The sequence below is a fragment of the Bolinopsis microptera genome, chromosome 9 (assembly GCF_026151205.1).
Source record: "Bolinopsis microptera isolate Bmic1 chromosome 9, MBARI_Bmic_1.0, whole genome shotgun sequence".
NCBI classification, from domain to species: Eukaryota; Metazoa; Ctenophora; class Tentaculata; order Lobata; family Bolinopsidae; genus Bolinopsis; species Bolinopsis microptera.
Window position 1 is genome coordinate 8,282,711 of NC_087080.1, and position 27,979 is coordinate 8,310,689.

The following is a 27,979-nucleotide window of genomic DNA, read 5'->3' on the forward strand; positions in this document are numbered from 1 at the left end:
ATTTACCACCTCTGGGGCACACCCCCAGGTCTAAAACCAGCCAAACACAAAAATATATTATCATCACTAGTGGGTGGATTGATTCCTAGGACATTTATCAGCACGCAGAACTAATATGAAGTTTATTATCGAATTTAGATTTGGCATATGGAACGTTGTATATATATATAAGTTGGTCGTTAGAAAAAGTAATGAGTAATCAGTTTAGTAATGAGTAATCAGTTAATCATTAAATATTCAAAATAATCCATTATATTAAGGTATTTGGTATTGGTACTACTATATAAGTTGAACTCAACATGACATTAGTTGATTGACAGATGGTCCCATAAATTTATATCCCTGCCCTAACTAATTGGTCGTTTCCTAATCCCCTTGTAGCTTTTTAAATTTATTTTGTATCATACTGTGCCGTTACTGCAGCGGTGTAACATTTCTATAGCGATCTTTATCAAGATCTTATTGACTTGTTAATATTATTGATACAATTTGTTGTTGGTGTAATCCTGACAAACATGTCTTGATTGATAAGTTCTTAAATTTTGATAACGATAGGAATATAATGACGGCCATCAAGTACATCCTGATCATGCTGTTTGTGATGCACTCTTTAGCTTCAGAGGATGATCATGATGATCATGATGATCATGATGATCACGATGATCACGATGATCACGATGATCACGATGATCACGATGATCATGACGAACACGATGATCATGAGGAATTTGCTGAGTTTGATGATGGTGATGATCATGATGGCCATGATCATGGGCAAGGTATGTTTTTGTAAGAAGCAGCACCTAGTTAAGACTTTGGAGTAATATTAGTAACCAGTAAGATTAGTTACCAGTATAATAACTATCAGTAAGATTAGTTACCAGAAATATTAGTTAACATGAAGATTATGTACCTGTAAATATTACAGTAACCAGTAACCAGTAACCAGTAACCAGTTACCAGTTACCAGTTACCAGTTACCAGTTACCAGTTACCAGTTACCAGTTACCAGTTACCAGTTACCAGTTACCAGTTACCAGTTACCAGTTACCAGTTACCAGTAAGATTATTCACCAGCCCCAGGAGATGCACACAATCACGTAGTGTCTAAGAAAAAGCAATGTGAACAAGATGGAGGTATGTACTGCTTCTCCACTGAGAGTAAAACAGATGCTGATAACTGTTATACTACCGATAGAGCGACTGACTACTGCAAATGCACAGGTAATTAAATCATTGTTTTACGCTCCCAATGGGAGCATTTTGAGGTTGGTTAATCTACATCAGATTCACAGTCGTGCTTCCTTAATCTATTATCCTGTTTGTTTTTCATCTATATAATTCATTGTATGATTTCAGAGAGTGGTTTGGATAAAGGTAATAATCCAGAGGCAGAAATTGCCTGGGATGCAGATACAAAAACATGTACCAGTAAAGTAAGGAAAGAATGTTTCAAATATAAGGAGAGTCTCTACGCTTTTTACAAGTAAATATTGTACAACTTAATGAAGTTTACTCATTTAAAAAAATGCAATTTGTCTGTACAACTCCTCAAATTATCTGAAAACGATTCTTTTTTTGTACTTCATTTCTCCAATTATTAATATCAAGGCTGGCCATCATACTATCTCATAACTAAACACCTCTTTGTCACAGGGGTGTATGCTTCGAAAATACCACCACTATAGAAGCCAGCACAGAGGAGGATCCTCTCAGTTGGTTGGTGAGCGCGGGTAAAGCATCTTGTGAATATGTTGAAGAGGTAAGTTAAAGTCGCGATAATAAGTTTGATAATATGATAAAGTTTTGGTTATTTAGAATATACTAGCAGGAACCCGTCTAACCCTAAAGTGGTGTCAAGACTCGAGAGACTAAAATAATTAATACCTATTTAATTCGCGTTTTTGACACCACTTGAGAGTCCAAATTTTGGGCACTAAAATTATTATTCCTTGGCCAATTTTTTATTTTTTCATGCTGATTTGAAGGCCATTAAAGCATTTGACCCAGTCAAAAAAGTTTCAGTTGTATATGTTTTACGGTTTTTGCGGAAAGTCGCGTTAAAGTTGATGCCGTGGTGTCAGTAAAATGGCACGGATATATACACATATATATATCGTCTCGCTTTATATATAGTAAGATATTCGCATGTATCCACACTATATTTACATTACACGTTCAACGTGATAGACAGCATAAGAGTAGGCCCTGCCATCTCGAAGTGATAATATGATAAAGCCTAAAGGAGTCAGGATATCAACATCACAACCCTTGTTTAACATGAATATGAACATTTGTATATTTATTGCCTCGTAATATACTAACATACTAACGTTGTGATATTCAGAGGTGTGCTAAGATAGATGACGCTGAGTGGGATGATACTGGTGATAAACCAGAATGTCACTGTCTGGAGGAGAATGCATCTTTCCACGGTAACCACTGTCATGCCCCGAAGAAAGTCACCAGCAACTCGGCAAAGTGGGGTTACGGTATCATCGCAACGGCTTTCATTAGGTACCTTCCGGGAAGTTTTATTTTTAACTACCATCTTTATCTTTAAAAACCATCCTACAAAAAACTTGCATCTGACTTCTGATTTTACTGCAGAGGTATCTATATATAATAAAGAGTTAGTCTTGGCTTTTGCTAGACTATTTTTACACGATAATTTCTATAACTTGCACTGGCTACATGACATGTAAAAACCATTTCAGTGCGTTTTCAGTGATAGGAGTGCTAATTGTACTGTTGAGACACCAATGGTGGTATTCCTACCTTCTCTCTACTATGGTAGCTCTTGCTATGGGCTGTTTACTTTCAGATGCTACTCTTCATCTTATTCCTTTGGTAGGTGACATTCGGGGTACGGTCATGACTTGACGAGTATCGAATGATTTGAATGTTAAGATAGTTATAAGCAAGTTAGATACTGCAAAAATAGTATTTTCAGCTTCTTTAGACTGATTTTATTGGTTTATCACACAATATAATGATGAATCGACTTTTGTGAACTTTAAGGAGATGAAGGTGTTCTGAAAGTTTACTAAAAGAGCATTAGGCATTTAGTCCATCACTGGACACAAATCTTCATGTTTCAAGTGATTTTATTTCTTCAATCCGCCAGTCACTAGGACTGCATTCCCACGACGACGGAGAAGGACACGAGGGGCACGATCACGGGGAGGAAAAGGAGGAGATGACAAATACACAGAGGAGGAACATCACCATAGCGATCACGTGTGGAGTGTACATGTTCTTATTGTTCGAGAAGGCTATTCATCTGGTTATACCCCATCAACACATCCATGTGAGTCTTGTGTTTTTATTACTGTGTTACTTGTGTACTATACTTCTGTTTTTATTACTTCCCGTTTGTAACTTTTAAATTTTGTGTTTCAGCTGGAATTTGACGAATGCTTAGTTATTTAATAGGCGTTTTATAAGTAAAGTAGGAAATGTTGGTATGTGATTTATTGTTTGAATCATTTTTATTTTGCAACAGAAACGTAATTTGTAGTTTTATAGTCCCTTTACGCGATAAAATAATAAATGTTTATGTTTTAATGACTTCTGTAACATGTAGAAATAAATATTACATTTTTTCTTTAATGCAGGCAGTATTACATCATGCTCAATATATTTTTCTGAAAAGTAAAATAAAGCTTGCAAGTATATGGTTTCTGGCATTGTCACACCTTATATTCAAGATAAGGCTCTACATTGTTACTATTCTAAGATTCAGAGAAAACCTCCTCAGTCTTCCTGTTCAGTGACTTCATTTTCCTCATCTAGTTTTATAATTACAATAGTTACCTCCCACATAGTTGTCTGCCAATATAGGAGCGTGTCTCTTGTACACCAATATGAGAATATGTCTGCTCATGTAGGAAGATCCCCGGAATACACATGACTCTACTAACATATTGTTCCAATCTAGATTTAATATCATTACATTGGCCTGTAACTCCAGGTTTAGATCAGAAGAGGCCCCGGAACATCCCCTTAACCGGAGCTTCCCATTACTTCTCTGATTCCCAATCTCCTATAAATACCACGTGGTAATCCACCTACAAATACCACGTGTTAATCCACCAATTATTAGCCATTCTAGGTAGTTACCCTGAACTGGGACAATTTGTATGTCTCATCAAACAGCTGATCTCGGATAAAATCATCACCCGTAATCCAATTAAAAGTTCGAATCATCTAATTAAGAGGTTAGAGGAACACATGAGCCCACTTCCCATCTAATGAGAGCGGTTGAGGACCCCTTGTAATCTCTTGTAATCTCATTTTAAAAGCACTCAAATGGAAACTTGTGGTTTTCTATGCCAGAGTGGTTACAATGGCTGATTGCAAATAACGGTATTGTCTCTCAAATTCTCAACATTCCTATCTATAGTCTCCCACCTTTATCCCTGTTTGAGAACTGAGGTTTCAGACTGGTAGAGGTTACTTCAAAGCGATTGACTCACCTCCATGTCACGCTGGCCCCGGGCCGGCCCCATTTTTAGGGCGGGTTCAAATATTACGTCAGCAGGATAGGGATTTCGAAATATGCAAATTGCTAATGGTTGCATAAATTTAATATAATGTCCACGTGTATTGTGTGGTTACTACTTTACTAGTGGTTATTGTGTAAACCTACTGATGAAGGGAGCTTTCAAATGGCTGACTCTTGCGTAATATTTGAATGGTCCTCTGAGATTGAATGAAAAGAGAACTTCTACACATGTGATCCGTGAAAAATACGCTAGACCATTGGAGGCTCAGCTTTGGTGCTGGCTCCTCCTGCTTGATAAACAGCAGACACTCAGTCAAATATTTAGTGTAGAATGGCGAGCAGTTGGTGGTTCAGCTGTCACCTTGTCACCTTGCCAAGAAACGAACCACGGGATATGACACACTAACGGTCATGTTTGAAACTTGAATATTCCACTGCATGTTTACTGTTTAGTAACTAGTGGTAACTAGTGGTTACTAGTGGTTACTAGTGGTTACTAGTGGTTACTAGTGGTTACTAGTGGTTACTAGTGGTTACTAGTGGTTACTAGTGGTTACTAGTGGTAACTGCATGTTTACTGTTTAGTAACTAGTGGTAACTAGTGGTTACTAGTGGTAACTAGTGGTTACTAGTGGTAACTAGTGGTAACAAGTGGTTACTAGTGGTTACTAGTGGTTACTAGTGGTAACTAGTGGTTACTAGTGGTAACTAGTGGTTACTAGTGGTTACTAGTGGTTACTAGTGGTAACTAGTGGTTACTAGTGGTTACTAGTGGTTACTAGTGGTAACTGCATGTTTACTATTTAGTGACGTGTTGTATTTATCAGGGAGGAGAAGCCGAAGTGCACGCAAACCCAGGTGCGGATACTGAGATGAAGGTAAGAAGTTCTGAGGAAATACCTGCATATTCGTTATCTCCTTCATTTGTTAAACATACAAAATACTCACACCCTTATGTGGACATTTAATTGGTACTGCTCATACTTCATTGTTTCAGACGTTCTTCCATTCCAACTTCAACGTGCTACCACACGACTCTACACGGACAATTCACATTTCTATACCACCTCAGTTCAGTACACGGATCATGCGCATCATTCCTTCAGATCCACACTTTTCATACCGTTCACTTTAAGGGTATGGGGAAATAGTTTCAACGTTCGATTAGACACAATTCATGTCACACATTACATTTAGATTTCTAATACCTTTATTCTAGATGATTGTAAACTGAGTATTGACGTCGTAGAACGACCACCTGTTCACTTTATTTCTGAAATAATTTAGTTTATAGTGAGTTAGAGTTTAATAAGATTCAAATTAAGAAACCATCAAGGTTCCTACAAGGTTCCTACTGTAACGCACTTTGGAACTCAAGGTGCGTCTTGATTAAGAAGAAAAGAGATAGTTTGACATATTACTAGGGGAAGGTGTTTGTAAAATACTGTGTACTTTCTACACAATAGCATTTAAAATAGTTGTGTGTAAAGTGTGTAAAGGGGAGGGGGTCTGAAAAATAAATCAAAATCTGAGTAATTTGTGAACAGTCCCTAATAACAGAGGTGTTGGCGTCTCATGGTCACTCTTTCACCTCACTAAACAACATGCACATTTTACCACAATGCTCACATTTGATACTGCTCTTAGAATTTTATATCAGCTCATAAGGTGGTTGGTCATGTAATTTCATGAGTCAATCTTACAAGAAAAGTTTAAATTTATTCTCAAGTCTTCGAATTCTAACGACAAAACAATACTGTGAAATAAGATAGGTATCTGTATTCTCTTGGGATTCGAATTATAAATGCCGTTATTCGTTACACTCGGTAAAATAATAACAATTTACCAATCCACGTTACAGGGTGTTAATGGTCATTCACACGGCAAGAAGGTTACGTGCATGCTTTTAAGATCATCTCATTGATTGAATTTTGTCATGAAAGATCTCGCGTTTTGTAATGATTATCCTAATATATCCAATACCGCTGATTAATTATTGATCCACTCAATCGTATATGAATCCAACCGCTGCAAATTTCAAGATAAATTAGGTTACCGCTGACCCAAAAGCCAAGTTGTAGGCTTATCGATACTGAATGATTCACGATTTTTACATTGGATTCTTCACTTATTCTACGAAATCTGTTTGAATTAATTCAAAAAAGGGTGTATACTGTATAGTGTTGACTGTAGAGTGTAGAGTGTTCAAGTTTCCAAGGATACGTAAATAACATCTGACGTTATTATTCACAAGGGTATTTAAGACCGATATCTGTTTCCAAAATGTTGTAACGAAGGAGGATGTTTGAATACTGAATAGCTGAAACTATTCTACTCCCGATTTTGAGATTATATTAGTTTAAATTAAACTGAAGCAAATACTTGAAATTTGAATACTCAATACTGATGTCGAAAAATTATATCCGCCTTCCGCTTGTACTCAATATTAAAGAACGTATCCGGTTCAATAAAAATTATAACTTACCCGGCATGGCCGCCATGGTGTCACTGTCTGTTGCTTCTTAAAACTAGACATTAAAATGGCAAGCGCACCCCCACGCACCGGGCCGGAAGATAAGCTGATAAGGTGCAAATTTAATCTCGACCCAGGGTGGGCGAGGCACACTTGCTCTGCTGAAAATATGCAGATAGATGACGTTACTAACATTGATAAGAATCTCCTCCACACGTTTTCAAGGATCATATCGCAGTAGTTTAATCGAATTTTAAATTGCGGAAGAACGGTATGCAAGTCTAAAGGCTTCATTCTATGTCCCATTCAAACTTTGTAAATTATATAATAGGGATCTAACGAGTTTCATCAGACCAATAATTCATCGGAGTTCCATCGGCTTAACATGATTATCCAGATGTCAAATTGTGGGTAATCACATTTGCAAGTTTACGTCAAGTAGCCTCGATAGCCTTTTAAAAGAAAAGGAGGTCATTGAGCGTGTGCACATAATGTAACACAACAAAGTACGGGTTATTGTACTCCGTACTCAGCACAGGTCCCTTGAGCAAGTTTGCAGGTTTGAGATGAGCACATTGTGGTTATAATCAGGTACAACCCGGTGAAACGTAAAGGTTTAGTAATAATAAAGGTCGTTTTGCACAATCAGCAATTCTATCTTCGTAAAGATTAGATCTTTGTCAATGTGCAGCGGCTCTTATAAAATTGAATTCCCAGCCAGGTGGTTTGGAGTAGTAGGTTAAGTAAATATAAGTAACGAAGAACGCTCGGGGAATTTTTCCTTACTTCTCTAAATGAATGCTAATAAGTAAATTTCACGCAAACAAAAGATGCCTTCTCACCATCTGTCCGTAAAAAGATCAAATTAGTCGGGCGCTAATTGTTTCTTTGAAGTTCTTTACAAAGGTTTATAGTATAAAAACCGGGATTTACTTGACGAAACGATATTATTCGTGACAATGCTTCTACTCGTGTTGTATGCTGTGACAGTTGGAGCTGTAAGCGGTTCCCGCTACAGTGGCCTTGCTGCTGCTTTGGAGAGCCCAGGACAACTTCTTAGTCTCTACGAGCAATTCTCCGTAAACGAAGGAAAAGCTAAGTCTCCACAAAGGTTGTCTCTATTCAGGAGTTCCCTGAAGAGGATCGCTGATGGAAACGCAAGACATCCAACATGGACCCAAGGTCTGAACAAGTTCGCGGATCTGACTGTGGAGGAGAAGAGCAGCTATCTGGGATTGAACGCATCTACCCCTAAATGTGCTCCCTTAGCCCCTATTACTGATGAGGAATTCAGGGAGCTGGACATTCCTGAGTCTAAAGACTGGAGGGCTGAAGGAAAGGTAACTGGAGTAAAAAACCAGGCTAGTTGTGGATCGTGCTGGACATTTGGAGCAGTCGGACCGATCGAGACAAACTACGCTATCTTGACCGGCAAGAGGAAGTCATTCGCTGAGAAAGAGTACTTGGACTGCGTTTACAACTACGATGGCTGCAATGGTGGCTGGTACGAGGACTGCTGGAATTACTCCGCGAAAAAGGGACGTTTAGCCCTGACAAGTGATGTTAAGTATGTGCCTCAGGACGGACGGTGCGGCAGGAAGTACAAGAAGAAGCACGACGGTCTGATCGGAGCCAAGATAACAGGGTGCAATGCTGTGCCTGTTGGAGAGAAAAATGTGATCGCACTTCTTGCTGAAGGGGCAGTTGGGATAGCATTTGAAGTGACTGATGATTTCTTTGACTACCAAAAAGGCATCATTGAAGACAGGACTTGTCAAGCTGGAGATACTGGAGGTGGAACATGGGGTGCTGCTAACCATGCGGTAACTGGTGTCGGATACACTAAAAAATCCATGATTGTCAAAAACAGTTGGGGCTCCAACTGGGGCGCTGGGGGATACTTTGAAACAGCAAGAGGGGCTGATCTTTGTGAGTACTGGAGATGGGCCGCCCTTCCTACGTGGGAGAAGACTGATGTGAAGGACAACGACCCAGATTACGTCCCAACAGAGGATGAAGATTGTGAGGGAACAAATGCTGACGGGTGCGCTTGTGGTACAGTGAGGTGCAACGATGGCAAGTGCAGACATGCCCACATGTGCTAGGCAAGTGCAGACATGCTCACATGTGCTAGGCAAGTGCAGACATGCTCACATGTGCTAGGCAAGTGCAGACATGCTCACATGTGCTAGGCAAGTGCAGACATGCTCACATATGTTAGGGAGATGAGGGTTTGTCCCACTGAACATGCTTCAGTTTAGATTAAGATAATATACTTTTTGATTGTTGATTATCCTTTTGTCTTCATTGTAAACTATAATTGTCCAAATTTTTCCGTTTTTAGGTGAGAAATTTTGCTTCTATTACCTAAATAGTTCCATTGCAACACTCATTTGTCAACTTCTTCCGAAATTCTCTCGGCTGAAAATCAACTTTAATACATCATTAGAATTCTGATGAAAAATAGAGCCGTAATGAATCCTGCAATTGGTTTAATTCTCATGAATTAAAATGATGGTCTGCCGTCGGGGGACAGTGCCACTGGTCTGAAAAGAATGAGCACTCAGGGATGTTATTTAACAGTTTGAGTTAGCACTCTGTATTTTTTTATGTTTTTAAAAATTTTTTTAAAGAGGCTGGGCCAAGATAGCCCACGAGAGGATAGCATTGAGATGCTCTGCCTACCTCTGGGGTGTGGCAACCCTGGGGAAGGTTGCCGGTGAAATCAGAGTGAATGGTGGAGGATGGTGTAAGAAGTGATATGAGTCAAAATGATACGCTTAAATGTCAGCTGGGTTTGGAAAAGTAAAACGAGACGAGACAGCATATGAGATAATACTTTAAGTCACCCCGGTCTGATCCAGCTCTTCCGGCAGCACTCTGTATTTTATGTGGGTTAGTCGCTTTTCATGCAATTATTTGTTGCAGTACGAATCAAGTAATATTCAGCAAAACGAGCCACGGTAGGATATGTAAGGCGGTTTTCCCGTGGAATTGTGATGAATTTAATCTTTACAGAAACGCTATTTGGAAGGTTACATAACTTTTATTTTTCAATAAACGATTATGAGTTCTTGTAACCATACAGCTTTAAAATTTTGGACCCCTTAAGCTCATGTAGACCTGCTAAATATGGCATAACCATTAAACATCTAACCATTCTTCAGTAATACGGAAACTATTATTAGAATCTTCCGTCTTTAACAAAATAAGTACAGCTTACTTACTAATCTTAAAGTATTCCTAACTTTTTAAAATGCTTTCTCAACCAGGGCTGTTGAAAACGATAAATTTTATGCAAATAATACGACGGATTTTAAGGTCATTTGCAATTTTATCTTTAAATTTTTGAGGCTGTTAAAACCGAAAAATAATTCGGTGATCACTGGTCTCATGACACCGACAATCAACATTAACAAAATATGATACTGCAGACTGAACGTCTACCCAGCTTTCCTTCGTAGCAGGTTTTCACTTCATTCACTCATTTACATGTATCCCTCATGTTAGTAATTTACGACTAAGTCATTTTACAGCAATCCCGATACAACTTTTGATGTTAATTTATCCAACTAGAAAACTGAAAAACTTCTTTTACATAATATACAGGGTGATTCAAAGAGGATGTTTGGGGATTTTAAATTGCCACAAATTAAAATCCCAACATTCTTTTTTAATCACCCTGTATTTATATTATTGTGGTAGTTTAACATACATGGAGATGCCTCGGAACATGCTGATCAGTGCTCACTTTCAGCACCTGTAACAGCTAAAGCAAATAATACTGTTTACTGTTTACTGTTTACTGTTTACTGTTTACTGTTTACTGTTTACTGTTTACTGTTTACTGTTTACTGTTTACTGTTTACTGTTTACTGTTTACTGTTTACTGTTTACTGTTTACTGTTTACTGTTTACTGTTTACTGTTTACTGTTTACTGTTTACTGTTTACTGTTTACTGTTTACTGTTTACTGTTTACTGTTTACTGTTTACTGTTTACTGTTTACTGTTTACTGTTTACTGTTTACTGTTTACTGTTTACTGTTTACTGTTTACTGTTTACTGTTTACTGTTTACTGTTTACTGTTTACTGTTTACTGTTTACTGTTTACTGTTTACTGTTTACTGTTTACTGTTTACTGTTTACTGTTTACTGTTTACTGTTTACTGTTTACTGTTTACTGTTTACTGTTTACTGTTTACTGTTTACTGTTTACTGTTTACTGTTTACTGTTTACTGTTTACTGTTTACTGTTTACTGTTTACTGTTTACTGTTTACTGTTTACTGTTTACTGTTTACTGTTTACTGTTTACTGTTTACTGTTTACTGTTTACTGTTTACTGTTTACTGTTTACTGTTTACTGTTTACTGTTTACTGTTTACTGTTTACTGTTTACTGTTTACTGTTTACTGTTTACTGTTTACTGTTTACTGTTTACTGTTTACTGTTTACTGTTTACTGTTTACTGTTTACTGTTTACTGTTTACTGTTTACTGTTTACTGTTTACTGTTTACTGTTTACTGTTTACTGTTTACTGTTTACTGTTTACTGTTTACTGTTTACTGTTTACTGTTTACTGTTTACTGTTTACTGTTTACTGTTTACTGTTTACTGTTTACTGTTTACTGTTTACTGTTTACTGTTTACTGTTTACTGTTTACTGTTTACTGTTTACTGTTTACTGTTTACTGTTTACTGTTTACTGTTTACTGTTAACTGTTTACTGTTTACTGTTTACTGTTTACTGTTTACTGTTTACTGTTTACTGTTTACTGTTTACTGTTTACTGTTTACTGTTTACTGTTTACTGTTTACTGTTTACTGTTTACTGTTTACTGTTTACTGTTTACTGTTAACTGTTTACTGTTTACTGTTTACTGTTTACTGTTTACTGTTTACTGTTTACTGTTTACTGTTTACTGTTTACTGTTAACTGTTAACTGTTAACTGTTAACTGTTTACTGTTTACTGTTTACTGTTTACTGTTTACTGTTTACTGTTTACTGTTTACTGTTTACTGTTTACTGTTTACTGTTTACTGTTTACTGTTTACTGTTTACTGTTTACTGTTAACTGTTTACTGTTTACTGTTTACTGTTAACTGTTTACTGTTTACTGTTTACTGTTTACTGTTTACTGTTTACTGTTTACTGTTTACTGTTTACTGTTTACTGTTTACTGTTAACTGTTTACTGTTAACTGTTTACTGTTAACTGTTTACTGTTTACTGTTTACTGTTTACTGTTAACTGTTTACTGTTTACTGTTTACTGTTTACTGTTTACTGTTTACTGTTTACTGTTTACTGTTAACTGTTTACTGTTTACTGTTTACTGTTTACTGTTTACTGTTTACTGTTTACTGTTTACTGTTTACTGTTTACTGTTTACTGTTTACTGTTTACTGTTTACTGTTTACTGTTTACTGTTTACTGTTAACTGTTTACTGTTTACTGTTTACTGTTTACTGTTTACTGTTTACTGTTTACTGTTTACTGTTAACTGTTTACTGTTTACTGTTTACTGTTTACTGTTTACTGTTTACTGTTTACTGTTTACTGTTTACTGTTTACTGTTTACTGTTAACTGTTTACTGTTTACTGTTTACTGTTTACTGTTTACTGTTTACTGTTTACTGTTTACTGTTTACTGTTTACTGTTTACTGTTTACTGTTTACTGTTTACTGTTTACTGTTTACTGTTTACTGTTTACTGTTTATTGTTAACTGTTTACTGTTTACTGTTTACTGTTTATTGTTTGCTGTTTGCTGTTTACTGTTTACTGTTTACTGTTTACTGTTTACTGTTAACTGTTTACTGTTTACTGTTTACTGTTTACTGTTTATTGTTAACTGTTTACTGTTTACTGTTTACTGTTTATTGTTTACTGTTTACTGTTTACTGTTTACTGTTTACTGTTTACTGTTAACTGTTTACTGTTTACTGTTTACTGTTTACTGTTTACTGTTTACTGTTTACTGTTTACTGTTTACTGTTTACTGTTTACTGTTTACTGTTTATTGTTAACTGTTTACTGTTTACTGTTTACTGTTTATTGTTTGCTGTTTGCTGTTTACTGTTTACTGTTTACTGTTTACTGTTTACTGTTTACTGTTTACTGTTTACTGTTTACTGTTTACTGTTTATTGTTAACTGTTTACTGTTTACTGTTTACTGTTTATTGTTTGCTGTTTGCTGTTTACTGTTTACTGTTTACTGTTTACTGTTAACTGTTTACTGTTTACTGTTTACTGTTTACTGTTTACTGTTTATTGTTAACTGTTTACTGTTTACTGTTTACTGTTTATTGTTTGCTGTTTGCTGTTTACTGTTTACTGTTTACTGTTTACTGTTTACTGTTTACTGTTTACTGTTTACTGTTTACTGTTTACTGTTTACTGTTTGCTGTTTACTGTTTACTGTTTACTGTTTATTAGTCCAGAACCAGCAACCAATTAACTTCTCAATCTAATTCATTGGTAGATTGGGGAGACCTAGAATGAACTTGTTATCGGTTTTAAGAAGTGATTTAAGTAGTAGAAATTTGCAAATGGACAACTTGCATGAATTGAACGAAATTAGAGATATAGCTGCATGCAACAGATGTTGGGAAAATCTTTTTCAAGGGTACAGTTTACCGCATTAAGGTATTTTTAAGAATCATTTTTGTCGGTAAGATCCTGTTTTATAATAATAATAATCTAACACCGTAAAAGTCCCAAACTAAGTTAAGTACTAATCTCTGTTCTATTTCACTCCACTGATTTATCTCCAACACGACCGAAGGAAAGCAAGCTGGCGGCAGTGAACGAGGTGGAGGACCTGGAAATGACCAACACTAAACCACGGTGCAACAAACGGCGGTCATTTGTTGACCATTTGCATGAGGTAGATAAGTTTGTAAAGTCCCTCTCCGGCATGCGTACTCTTCTGTGGTGTGACCCTTTTATGATCCTTTGTGACCACTTTGTCTATTTAATGTGATGTGCGTGTTGTGAATTTTCTTGCGATGTGGATTTTCTTTTCTTTGCTACTTTGCTATGATCATTTCTATCATTACATCTTGAATGATTATTTCATAGTACTTAATTTTCATATGTCGTGAAATCACATAAAGTACCCCTGGGTGTCTAGTGTGGGATAAAAACTTTATCTTCTCCTCAAAAGATCAATCCAAATTCTTCAGCACATTCAACAATAAGTTCAGCATACTCTACGATTATTTCAGCATATTCCGAGTTATTGTAGTATAATCACTTGTTAAACAACCTGCGTGTGTTGGCGCTATGATTGCGTGTCATTGTTTTCATTACTGTTACACTCCTGCTTGTGGTGGTAGTGCCACTACCGCTCTGCGTTTTTACACACTCTTCAGCTATCTTTTAATTGTAGCTGTGAATATAGCTGGTAAGTGACATATATAGAAATAGAACTTCACCAAAATTGGTGAAGTAAATTATAAAAATAAAATAACTGAAATCTAGGGAAGAAGATTAGATAGGAGCCCATTTTTGTTAAGAAATCTTCGTATGACACGACAATTGCTGCCACAAAGTTCACATATATATTATGTCATATATTGGGACTTCATCCTGAACTAACTGGGAGAAACAACACGTGGTCTTTGCACGTGTTTGGGTCGGTGCTATGCAGTATGCATCATATCTGATATTTCCTCTTTGGAATGCATCATGCATGCGTAATTTATTAAATTTTCTGATTTATTTTATCAGTTATGATAACTTAATAAGCCTGATCTTATCTTCCACTTTCAACTTTTTCCTATTTAAAAGTAAATTAAATAAGCTTTGTGTCACTTAACAGCCTACACGGTAGTCAAATGATAAATGTGTGTTACCTCCCGCTACTTAGGGACCTAACACGTGGAAATTTTTAACACGTGACCCTACATAGCACGTGATAATTCCTAACACGTGGCATCATTTAACACGTGATCTTGTAGGAAGATGTGATAACACGAGACGGTGGTATTTGCTCTGTGGACAGTGTCGCGTGGATGGTTATCATAGGTGAGGCATGTTAGCACTTAACGGTGACCAGCCTGAGGACAGCAGTGGATTAAATAATTATACGAACATTAAATCATGTTTTATTTGAGCCATGGTGTGATTTAATTTGGTCCTCTAAGTAGAACAATGCAATAGACAGCACTTACGTCTGTTACTCACCTTGTTCTTTGTATTGCGTATCCGTGGTAACGCATTGTATGTGACAAAAGATCTTGTTATAATAAACAATTTACATGTACAATGTACATACTAAGATAAGAAAATGCGTCTAGTGTAATTGTCTGGAAATAGCACATTTCTATACTAGAAAGTTATCAGACATTGGTATGATATCATATACTCTTTGATCAGTTTCTGGGTATTGTTCGCGTGGTTATCAGTATTTAAAGGATAGGCTTGTCAGTAATCTTTGGTCAGTAATATTAGGTCAACTCTACTATCTACAGAATTAAGCAGGAAGTAGGGGTATGTCGGATAAGAGGAGGGGGAGGTGGGGCGCAAAGGTGAATAGTTTCCGTGTGATAATTTATAGGTGGTCCTTGAACAGGAACAAATTTGTTCCATAAATGAGAAGCAGATAATATATTTAAATAATAATAAAAGTACGCACGGTTGACGCACTACCTGTCACACAATTCCACTGGGATGGGTTCGTCAATATATAATTTTGAGAAAATATTCACTGCCAGGTGACGCGCTACATAACTTTGCGGATGGTTTGGTGATGGGAGCAGCGTTTACCAACTCCCTGGCCACGGGACTCGGGACTAGCATTGCTGTTTTCTGTCACGAGGTCCCTCACGAACTAGGTAACGTGGTTTTACAATTTCAGGTTCATTGTCAATTGTTCATTAAGTATTTATTATCTGTATGACCGATCAGTAATACCGATGTTAAGCTAATCATTAATATATTCCTATAATTAGTAAATGACCACGGTTTTTTTGCATCAATAATGTTTGCCAGATTTCCTGAACTTAATCAGAAGGATCTTAAATACTGAAAGTTTATTCCACCAGCCCTTGAAACCCCTAAAACCCTTGACCCCCCCCCCCCCCCCCCCCCTAAAACCCCTAAAACCTTTGAAACCACCGCTTATTGTTTATTTTACAGGAGATTTCGCGGTGTTGTTGAACGCTGGTATGAAGATAAGATACGCTGTCCTCTTTAATTTCCTGTCCGCTTTGACCTGTTTCTTGGGACTCTTTGTGGGACTTGCTATAGGTAAAACTTAAATGTTACCACGAACTACTGGCTTTATTTATCGTATAGTTCGGTGGTGCAAAAAGATTATCCTCTATTAGAGCATGTAATGGATCATTCTCTTTTAGAGTTCACATCTCCAAGTTCTTTTTTGGAACGTATTTTAGTCCAACAGTATAGTATGTTTTCGTAGTCATATGTAAAATATATCCCCTCGAACATTGACGAATAAGAGATGTTCAAATCAAAGTTATAATAAGCAATTTTGTGCGTGTCTTAGTACAAGATAAGGCAGGATATGCCCATTTTTGGCTGGTGGCTACGAACTGAAATATCAGAATTCGTCTTTACAAGCAAATGTTTGTCCAATCAGTTGTATCAAACGCTGACACCCTCAAACTCACAAAGCTTTGTGATTTCTATTGTTATATCGGGTACTGAGATTTCTCTTGCAGCGTGATTGCTAAATTGGTCATTGGTGCATCACTTTATATATTGCAGCATTACTTTAGAGTGGTTTGCAGAGTAATAGAGGAAATGTTTTCTGTTTCAATACGTACCTAATCGGGTTATGACAACATGGGGGATTACGGCTATAACATTGTGTTTTTTGAAAAACAGTTATCAGTCATGGCTATTTCTGAATATGAGCTACTTTGGTTACCAAGATGAAAAGGCCCGAACCAAGCGGAGCATTTATTTGACATTTATTTGACATTTATTTGACAAGTATTTCATCATTTCATTTTATGCTCACAATGTTGTTCTACTCAACAGTAACAATATCACATACTTACATTTAAAATACAAGGAGGCCGAGGAGGTTAAAAACCCCACTATGAAGTGCAGTCTCGTACATTTGTTAAACACTAAAATAAGAGTAAGTCTACGTGATATTAGTGGAGCGTGAGATTATAATAATAGAATAATAATATATGTTATTTAATAATATACCTTAATTCCCAAAAATTTGGGCGACCAAAAATTTGAGCGGGCCTCTCGCCCAAATTTTTTGCAGACCAAATTAATTGCATAAATCTTTTCCGCCTGCTAAATTTTTTGCTAACCAAACTTTTGGCATTTGGCCTGTGGCCCTGAAATCTATAGAAAGATGGCTTTTTCTTCATATCCAAGTGAAAAAATATTTGAAATTTTAGTTTTCTAATCTATCATTCATGGCTTGACCAAGTAGCAGGGGTCTGGGGGCGCAGCCCCCAGTGTGGTCAAGGGGCGGAGCCCACCGGAAAATTTTTAAGGAAATTAGACAATTTTGACGCATTTTCCAGTACTTGAGGGAAACGAATTTACGTTAGCAGCAACTAAAAGAAAAAGCAAATTAATGTAAGTAGTCCGAATTTAAGCTTGACAGTACATACACGGAATTCATCCATTGTTCGTGGTAACTGGCATGGTATTTAAAGATAACACAATGTAGGGGGGGGGGGGGGGGGGCTACAGTGCAACAAAACTGTAAACCATAGCCGTCTGGTTTAATGCTTTGTTGAAGAATACATAATTTTCATGTTTTTGTAAACTTGTCCCCCAAATCCCAGGGGGGGGGGCAGCTGCCCCCTGCCCCCCCCCCCCCCCCCCCCCCCCCCCCCCCCAGTGATGTAGCCCATGCGCAACACACAATTATGTACACCTTTGTTTCCCCAAAGCTAAGCGTATGTGCCGCTTAGTTTGATAGATCATGATGTAAACCTTCTGATTTTCTTCCAAACCTTTCGACCATCTGGTGAGGCGTCATAATGATAATTGTATGTGAAAGGGGTATGATAAGATATGCTGAGTGTAAGTAGACTAAACTATCTGATTGAGAGACTAAATATCACTATTGTATATCTATCATTTTGTACTGTGCCATCGTCACTGTATTTTTTAGCAGTTACTGGGCAGATCGTAAATTTCATAATGTGAAACAACTCAGACTACCACCTACATGCTTAAAATTGGCAAATATCTAACTGAAATTTTAGTGGAAAATCGTTCATTTTTCGAAGAATTTGTGCCCAAATTTTTGGTCGCCCAAATGAGTTCAAATTTTCTGCCCAAATTTTTCGGGCTCAAATAAATTGTGCTCAATATAATGGCACACAAATTTTTGGGAACTAAGGTATGTTATTGGAACGTGGGATTTTAGTGAAGATTGTAGGCGGTGTACTGTGTAACTGTAGACTTTTCCGTCCGAGAAACGTGGCTGCAAACCAACAACTGACCAATGTTGATCACTAGTGCTTCAAATTGTGTCATTTTAGTCACGACTAGATATTTCAGTTATAAATAAATGTATCCAAAATTCCATGTGTGTAAGTCTGTTATACATCCGAAATTTTCGGGAAACTCTATGTAAAATATTGTCTTCTTTATTGTCTTAAACTGAACCATCATGTGATATACATGATGTGTGTGTGTGTGTGTGTGTGTGTGTGTGTGTGTGTGTGTGTGTGTGTGTGTGTGTGTGTGTGTGTGTGTGTGTGTGTGTGTGTGTGTGTGTGTGTGTGTGTGTGTGTGTGTGTGTGTGTGTGTGTGTGTGTGTGTGTGTGTGTGTGTGTGTGTGTGTGTGTGTGTGTGTGTGTGTGTGTGTGTGTGTGTGTGTGTGTGTGTGTGTGTGTGTGTGTGTGTGTGTGTGTGTGTGTGTGTGTGTGTGTGTGGTGTGTGTGTGTGTGTGTGTGTGTGTGTGTGTGTGTGTGTGTGTGTGTGTGTGTGTGTGTGTGTGTGTGTGTGTGTGTGTGTTTTGTAAGCTAATGATGCCATCAAGCCCCAATAATAGAAAATTTAGTGCGGAATCGCACTATTCGCAAAATTGTACCGCACTTACATGTTGTATCTGAATTACACGTGACATCACACGTGACATCACACGTGACATCACACGTGACATATCTGAATCACACGTGACATATTTTCATACAATAATAAATAACCCCTAAATATAAAGTCTAGACGCCTTCAACTATCTATTCTATTACTATTGGGGAATTTTAAGAGGAAACTTTCCCGTTCGAAACACTTTAATGTAATGTAATTGCTTTCCATACCGGTCTCGAGTGTTACATAAAAATGTTGGTAGCTAACCTAATCTTTCCGGTTACATCCAATTCATTTAATTTAGATTTCCGTGTGTGTGTGAGTGTAACAGGATATTTCATATCTAAAATGTTGAATAACGGTCTAAGTTCTAATCCTATTCCGTTTTAGTAAGGGAAGAAGAACTTCCAAATACCTAACGAAATATAAGTTCTTGTCCGGCGTGTTACTAAGGCAAACGAAATTAACCGTGACCTACGCAAACATTCCAATCATATTTACACTCAGATTTATGAGAATAAATTTCCTTTATCTGTACCTTTCTCGAATATCCAGAAGCTCCCCCAAGTACGCAAAAGTTAATAGTTACCATGGACCAGTTCCTTAATTAATCACATAACAATTATTTGTTTTCAGGTGCTAACGACGAAGCTCAAAAGTGGATATTTGCATTTACAGCCGGAATGTTTATCTACATCGCATGTGCTGATTTGGTGAGTAAAAGCTGCTGATTTTATCAAAACAATCGTGTATCACCTCCGCTACATTAGCGAGTAACCGCTGTGATTTTAACTGGGATTAGTAATAATGATTTTAACAAAATTGGGTTAATCAACTCACTTGAATTAGTGATAACTGATATTCATATGCTGATATTACGATAATTGTGCTAGTGTGTGATATTATCAGCTGTGAGTATGCGATTTATAAGCGAATATTTATTTTTAGATCAGCCAGTTTGAATTTAATTAAACCCGATCGCTTATAATTACTAATCAGTCTAACAGTCACAATGGTTTACTGTGATTTCCGTAGAGCAGCTGTGATGTTTTCTGCCTATTTCTCTCGTTTAACAATAAACAGAGAAGTTGTTTGTGATTATGTACCACTTATATAGTTATAATTTATATATGCTGCAATTTAACTCTGTTCCAGCAAGCAACGTCCCGCAAAAATTAAATCTTGAATTCGCAAGTCTCAGGGGCAGGGAGTTGCATGCTAATGTCAGAACCACATGCAATGGCCACTTTCGCTCCTCAATAACATCTGATATTGAACTTTACGAGACCAAATATTATAATATGCCGCTTATTTGAGGTTTTCTTACCTCTACCTATCATCAAATACCTTATCATTTTTGAGACTTTGTACTGCTCCAAGGCAATTTACTTATTATAGCTGTGCACGAATAAGTTGACCTACACAAATGACCACTGACATGGGTGGCACTCTACGCTAGTTTATGTACATAATGTTACTCATTTGTGGGATATTCAATGTCGTATAATGTGCACTCATTTTTATGTAGAAATACACAACGAATCTGCCTTCTAGTTGAGCCGACCACACATTGCACATGATTTTACTTCCTCGTGTGTCATTGCGTGAGACAGGGGCTGTGGCAAATAACAAGAAAGCTTGGGTTACGTTTGTGAGGGGCTTGCCACTGAGTTGGACTTTCTGTTCCATTTGTTCCGCGGAACAATATTTGACGAAAGTCGATTATCTTGAGATCCTACTGATAAATTTTCTTTAAACTTTCCAGATAGTTGTATGGCTATGAGACGGATATTCTGTGCGATTTTGGGCGAATTTCTATGTGCCAAACCTGATATATGACTTCAAACACAAGAAAATATCTCAAATTGGCGGGTTCTAGCGGAACGCAGGCACATATTTCGAGATCCTACTGATAAATTTTCTTTAAACTTTCCAGATAGTTGTATGGCTGTGAGACGGATATTCTGTGCGATTTTGGGCGAATTTCTATGTGCCAAACCTGAGATATGACTTCAAACACAAGAAAATATCTCAAATTGGCGCGTTCTAGCGGAACGCAGGCACATATTTCGAGATCCTACTGATAAATTTTCTTTAAATTTTCCAGATAGTTGTATGGCTATGAGACAGATAATTTGAGCAAGTTTGGGCGAATTTCTATGTGCCAAACTTGAGATATGACTTCAAACTCATGAAAACATCTCAAATTGGCGGTTTCGGAACGATATTTGACGAAAGTCGATTATTTTGAGATCCTACTGATAAATTTTCTTTAAACTTTCCAGATAGTTGTATGGCTATGAGACGGATATTTTGTGCGATTTTGGGCGAATTTCTATGTGCCAAACCTGAGATATGACTTCAAACACAATAAAATATCTCAAATTAGCGCGTTTTAGTGGAACGCAGACACATATTTTGAGATCCTATACTGATACATTTTCTTTAAACTTTCCAGATATTTGTATGGCTATAATAGTCCCCCATTCCTCTTCCTCCTTCTCCTCCTCCTCCTTCTCAGTCTTCCTCCTCCTTCTCCTCCTCAGTCCTACTCCTCCTCCTCCTCAGTCCTCTTCCTCCTCATTCTCCTCTTCAGTTCTCCTCATCCTCCTCTTCCTCTTGATTATCTGTCTCATAGCCCTACAATTATCTGGAAAAGGGGATCATATTTTCTGTCCGTTTCGGTACCCTTTATTTTCAAAACGGACAAAAAGTAGGGCGAACAAAAACAGAATAAAACGGACAAAAACGGAACAAAGATGTTATGGAAAAAAGGGAAAAATGGAAATAACATTTATATGCTTCCTCCTCCTCCTCCTCCTCCTCCTCCTCCTCCTCCTCCTCCTCCTCCTCCTCCTCCTCCTCCTCTCCCTCATGTCCCTCCTCCTCCTCCTCTTCCTCCTCCTTCTCAGTCCTCCTCAGTCGGTCCTCCTCCTCCTCGTCAGTCCTTCTCCTCCTCCTCATCAGTCCTCCTCTTCCTTCTCTTCCTCCTCTTCCTCAGTCCTCCTCAGTCCTCATTCTCCTCCTCCTCCTCTTCCTCATCCTCCTTCTCCTCCTCCTGTGTCCTCATCCTCCCCCTCCTTCTGAGTCCTCCTCCTGAGTCCTCCTGAGTCCTCCTCCATCTGAGTCCTCCTGATTCCTCCTCCTCCTGAGTCCACACCCTCCTGAGTCCTCTTCCTCCTCCACCTCCTCCACTTCCTCGTCCTCTTCAGTCCTCCTCCTCCTTCTGAGTCTACCTTCTCCTACACTTCCTCCTCCTCCTCAGTCTTCCTCAGTCCTCCTCCTCCTCCTCCTCAGTCCTCCTCCTCCTCAGTCCTCCTCCTCCTAAGTCATCATCCTCCTCCTCCTCAGTACTCCTCCTCCTCGTCAGTCCTTATCCTCCTGCTCCTCCTGCTCCTCCTCCTGCTCCTCCTCCTCCTCCTCCTCCTCCTCCACCTCAGTCCTCAGTCCTCCTCCTCTTCCTCCTTCTCCTCCTCAGTCCTCCTCCTCCTTCTCCTCCTCATCACTACTCCTCCTAAGTCTTTCTCCTCATCCTCAGTCCTATTCCTCCTCAGTCCTCCTCCTCCTCAGTCCTCCTCCTCAGTCCTCTTCCTCCTCATTCTCCTCTTCAGTCCTCCTCATCCTCATGCTCCTCTTCCTCTTGATTATATGTCTCATAGCCATACAACTATCTGGAAAGGGGGATCATGTTTTGTGTCCGTTTTTGTCCGTTCGGTACCCTTTATTTTCAAAATGGACAAAAAGTAGGGCGAACAAAAACATAATTAAACGGACAAAAACGGAACAAAAATGTTATGAAAAAATGGAAATAACATTTAGATGCTTCCTCCTCCTCCTTCTCCTCCTCCTCCTCCTCCTCCTCTCCCTCATGCCCCTCCTACTCCTTCTCCTCTTCCTCCTCCTTCTCAGTCCTCCTCCTCAGTCTTCCTCCTCCTTCTGGGTCCTCCTCCTCCTGAGTCCTCCCGAGTCCATCTCCTCCACATCCTCCACTTCCTCGTCCTCTTCAGTTCTCCTCCTCTTTCTGAGTCCACCTCCTCCTACACCTCCTCCTCCTCCTAAGTCTTCCTCAGTCCTCCTCCCCTAGCCTCCTCAGTCCTCCTCCTCCTCCTCCTCCTCCTATAGCCATGTAACTATCTGGAAAGTTTTTAAAAATTCTATCATTTAGATCTCCAAATATATGCCTTTGTTCCGCTAAAAACCGCCAATTCGGAGATATTTTCTTGTGTTTGAAGTCATATCTCAAGTTCGGCACATAGAAACTCGACCAAAATCACACAGATTATCCGTCTCACAGCTATACAACTATCTGGAAAGTTTGAAGAAAATTTATCAGTAGGATCTCGAAATATTTGCCTGCGTTCCGCTAAAAACCGCCATTTTGAGATATTTTCTTGTGTTTGAAGTCATATCTCAGGTTTAGCACATAGAAATTCGCCCAAAATCGCACAGAATATCCGTCTCATAGCCATACAACTATCTGGAAAGTTTAAAGAAAATTTATCAGTAGGATCTCAAGATAATCGACTTTCGTCAAATATTGTTCCGAAACCGCCAATTTGAGATATTTTCTTGTGTTTGAAGTCATATCTCAGGTTTGGCACATAGAAATTCGCCCAAACTTGCTCAGATTATCTGTCTCATAGCCATACAACTATCTGGAAAGTTTAAAGAAAATTTATCAGTAGGATCTCGAAATATGTGCCTGCATTCCGCTAGAAACCGCCAATTTGGAGATATTTTCTTGTGTTTGAAGTCATATCTGAGGTTTGGCACATATAAGGTTGCCCAAAATCGCACAGAATATCCGTCTCATAGTTATACAACTATCTGGAAAGTTTAAAGAAAATTTATCAGTAGGATCTCGAAATATGTGCCTGCATTCCGCTAGAAACCGCCAATTTGGAGATATTTTCTTGTGTTTGAAGTCATATCTCAAACACAATTAGCACATATAAATTCTCTCAAAATCGCACAGATCATTCGTATTATACAACTATCTGGAAAGTTTAAAGAAAATTTATCAGTAGGATCTCGAAATATGTGCCTGCATTCCGCTAGAAACCGCCAATTTGGAGATATTTTCTTGTGTTTGAAGTCATATCTCAAACACAATTAGCACATATAAATTCTTTCAAAATCGCACAGATCATTCGTCTTATAGTCATACAACTATCTGGAAAGTTTAAAGAAAATTTATCAGTAGGATCTCGAAATATGTGCCTGCATTCCGCTAGAAACCGCCAATTTGGAGATACTTTCTTGTGTTTGAAGTCATATCTCAAGTTTGGCACATAGAAAATCGCCTTAACTCGCTCAGATTATCTGTTTTATAGCCTTGTAACTATATGGAAAGTTTAAAGAAAATCTATTTGTCAGATCTTGAGAAAATCAAAAATATATTCTAAGTTATTCACTAAAACACTCTATTTTCGAACTTTTCATTTGGAAAAGATTTGTCGAAAGTCCTTCTGTTGCCACTCAGGTAGTACGATTTATCTGGAGGGCGCGAAACGGAATTCATAATAAAAGCTTTAAAAAAATATTCACGTTGGTCAAACAACGCGCCTGGTACGCGCAGCATTGATCTTCAATTCGGCACGTGTACCTAACTGTACAAATAAATTATGGTATAATTCCACAGTCATATGTTTTGCCTTTCGGTGAAATTACATGAACACTTTCAGTATGATTCATAGCTCAATACCATTTAAAAGGACATGATTGCCAACCTCAGTTCGAGATATTTGCAAAAAATCACTTTGCTGAAGATCAAGTTATAAGCATGTTTGACGATCCTCGCTAATTAATTAAATAACATTGAAACCAGCATGCAAGATAAGATAAGTGATGTGCTCCCCATAGGAGGAGTATAAATAAGCTCATTTCTGATTAGTGGTAACGATTCATCACATAATCAAGGACTGACTTGAGTTCAACGATCATATCCCAATTCCCAATCATAAAGAAAATCGTCTATCAAGACTCGATGCTGATGATAACAAATATAACGGATCAAACTGACGAGACTGCTGATTAGATGGGGCTACAATTACGGAGCTGATAAGCTGAAATTAGCAACATTCCTTACCTTTAAACGGGTTTGTATAAACAGGCCATCCTACCCAGATCCCAGAAATGAACAGAAACTCGGAGGCTGCGGATAACCCGACACTGTGCTTCGTTCTCCAACAAATTGGAGTGTTCTTTGGATGGTTGGTGATGTATCTGATTGCTGTGTACGAGGGGGCCTTGGAGAATATTGGAGGGGGCGGCCACAATCACTGACAAGTTGACTGGAAAGTGAGAAGGTTACAGTGTCACCTTATAGGGACTGGTGTCACCTAGGTTACAGTGTCACCTAGGTTACAGTGTCACCTAGGTTACAGTGTCACATAGGTTACAGTATCACCTAGGTTACAGTATCACCTAGGTTACAGTGTCATCTAGATTACAGTGCCACCTAGGTTACAGTGCCACCTAGGTTACAGTGTCATCTAGATTACAGTGCCACCTAGGTTACAGTGTCACCTAGGTTACAGTGTCACCTAGGTTACAGTGTCACCTAGGTTACAGTGTCACCTAGGTTACAGTGTCACCTAGGTTACAGTATCACCTAGGTTACAGTGCCACCTAGGTTACAGTGCCACCTAGGTTACAGTGTCACCTAGGTTACAGTGTCACCTAGGTTACAGTGCCACCTATGTTACAGTGCCACCTAGGTTATAGTGTCATCTAGGTTACAGTGTCACCTAGGTTACAGTGTCACCTAGGTTACAGTGTCACCTAGGTTACAGTGTCACCTAGGTAACAGTGTCACCTAGGTAACAGTGTCATCTAGGTTACAGTGTCACCTAGGTTACAGTGTCACCTAGGGACTGGTGTCACCTAGGGACTTGTTTATAGTATATTTATTTTCGCTTTGAACACTAATAATAGGTCAAAAGCGTTTAGATCCGGCCGGTTTCGGAATAGAATTAAATACATAGTTAGAATTTAGATAATCGAGTCTCTAATAGTTGTTATTACTTTATTAAAACCATAACTAATGAAGTATCCTAATTGATGCCTATAATGAAAGTGAATCCCTTATATTATAATATAAGATAGTGAAGAGAATTTCATTATCACCTTGAAGTTTTCTGAGCCAAGCAGACTTCTTTTCGCCGATTTAAGCGGGAAAAATTGAAAATATTTTGTATCATCAACTGCGATTAATATTATCAGTCGATGCAAGGTTTTATTTATAAAGATTTGTTAGTTTTAACTTGATATTAAGTAGGGGATTTATTTGTGATTTGAATTATTCGCATACATATTAAATATAGCTTTTATCACAGTAAATTTGTAAGTTTATACTTTGTAGCTTTAGTAATCATTAGTTTTTAAGTATTAACTGATCGGTTCAACATTTCGATTATTCCGGGCCGGGGCAACGCGGCCTCATCAACAATCGCGAAATTAATTTAGGATTAGATGCATGACACTTAACGTTTGAGAATAAATTATTCGACTTTATTTCATTTCAGTATTTCTTGTCGTTTTCAATATACAGCGTCAGCTTTGTATTCTTGTTAGCCAACTAAAATATCAGGAGAAATAAATTCAATTCTATAAGCTCGGCAGTTTTAAGTGACGGGAAAATTCGACTTAATAATCATTATTCCTTATGCCAGTTTAGGATAATGAAACTTTAGAAACAAAATAATTGTGTAATTGAAGGAATATAATATGTTTGATATTGTAAGATGTATTATACATTTTCTCTCACGGCTATGAAATCATTTTAGCACTTTAGCAGGTAAGTTTTATCCCACGACCATCAGTACCCATAAATTTACACAGTCTCGCTCGCGGTTATGATTCCAAACGCCTGCACAAGAGCTAGGCTCTTGTTGATTGCCCCTTGAAGACCCACAGATATGGCAGATATGATAATAATCAGAGGCAAATATTTAGTATACTATAATAAGTCTGGGGAAGTCTACTATAAGTCGATAAAATATCTGATTAAAGTCTATGAGATTCAGAGTCTGAACAGAGTCTATCGAACATAAGTTCTGTCTCAACCAGTCTCTCAGAGGCAGCTGGTGTGGATACTAGTCCCCCCTCTAGTCTGTAGTCTGTGGTTGTACTTTCTAATGTCTCTAATGTCTGTTTTATAAACTGCCCACCTTAACCCGACTATATTTACAGATCCCGCTAATGAACTCCCAGTCCCGGGACAGTAAACGTCCCTTCTTAACACTTATCCTACAACACTGTGGTATTGTGGTTGGGTTCCTGGTCATGTGGGTGCTGGCTCTCTACGAGGAGGCGCTGGAGAACGTCGGTAAACCTCACGATCATTGAGACAGTTTCCTGTCTATAAGAAGTGTTTATAACCAGTGTTTATAAGTTGGACCGTGCTGTTTGTAACAGCTTGTATTGGAGATGAGACAAACGCTTTCCAGGTTATTTTAGTCAGATATATGAGATATGTCGTGATGATTTATTTAGTGAAGTTGATATAATATAAGACAAAGAAGTGAGTTAGTTCAAGTAAGAGACAATATTAATTAGTAGAATTATAATCTTTGTCCTTCTGTTTGCATGATCCCTAATTGCTGAATATAGCAAAACCCCGATTTACCGCAACCTTTTCCTTCTTGCAAATAATGGCGTAACACACATTATGTTAACAATCACAACCCCAATTCACAACGAGCCTTGAATTTGATTTTGATTGCGAAGCAAGAATGCTAGTTTGCGCGGCGCGTCGAATCGGCAAAGGAATCAATTAGTGAAGGAGACTCGGTGAGAATATTTTTAGCTGCTAGTTTTAAATGTAATTTTAAACTACTTTCTTCGACAGAATGAACATCTGTTGCAAGCTTGGTACAAAAGCACTGATTGTTTTAATATTTTATGTTACGATTTGAATGAATGATTGGCGAAAGAGTAAGATTCTCGGG

General features: G+C 38.0%; 4 protein-coding genes across 7 annotated transcripts in view; 3 read left to right on the top strand and 1 right to left on the bottom strand.

Annotated features, from left to right (window-relative positions):
- LOC134820849 (vasculin-like protein 1) overlaps positions 1–27,979 on the top strand; it is a 632,099-nt gene that overhangs the window by 207,838 nt on the left and 396,282 nt on the right. The gene's annotated exons all lie outside the window — the stretch shown is intronic.
- LOC134821469 (glutaryl-CoA dehydrogenase, mitochondrial-like) overlaps positions 1–27,979 on the bottom strand; it is a 101,897-nt gene that overhangs the window by 61,026 nt on the left and 12,892 nt on the right. The window lies entirely within an intron of this gene.
- LOC134821471 (proline-rich transmembrane protein 2-like) overlaps positions 1–27,979 on the top strand; it is a 90,378-nt gene that overhangs the window by 34,681 nt on the left and 27,718 nt on the right. The window lies entirely within an intron of this gene.
- On the top strand, positions 560–27,967 carry LOC134820934 (zinc transporter ZIP6-like). 4 transcript variants are annotated; one of them, XM_063831601.1, is made up of 15 exons: positions 560–779; positions 1,078–1,224; positions 1,360–1,486; positions 1,657–1,762; positions 2,348–2,517; positions 2,718–2,850; positions 3,128–3,310; positions 5,335–5,385; positions 6,369–6,398; positions 14,948–15,014; positions 15,704–15,823; positions 16,128–16,238; positions 19,665–19,741; positions 25,155–25,336; positions 25,714–26,798. In XM_063831601.1, exons 1-14 carry the CDS (start codon positions 563–565, stop codon positions 25,311–25,313), a joined length of 1,698 nt encoding a protein of 565 aa, XP_063687671.1. In that variant the 5' UTR covers positions 560–562; the 3' UTR covers positions 25,314–25,336; positions 25,714–26,798. The 4 variants fall into 4 exon arrangements, with proteins under 4 accessions (XP_063687671.1, XP_063687669.1, XP_063687672.1 ...); XM_063831599.1 differs by lacking the exon at positions 6,369–6,398 and adding an exon at positions 13,771–13,872; XM_063831602.1 differs by having other exon boundaries at positions 25,646–26,769.

Excerpts from the sequence above, each read along its gene's own strand:
- LOC134820934 (XM_063831599.1), top strand. The coding sequence starts at position 563 with ATGACGGCCATCAAGTACATCCTGATCATGCTGTTTGTGATGCACTCT. Across the intron at positions 1,487-1,656 it reads AGTCTCTACGCTTTTTACAA|GGGTGTATGCTTCGAAAATA; the intron begins GTAAATATTGTA and ends TCTTTGTCACAG. Across the intron at positions 19,742-25,154 it reads ACATCGCATGTGCTGATTTG|ATCCCAGAAATGAACAGAAA; the intron begins GTGAGTAAAAGC and ends CATCCTACCCAG.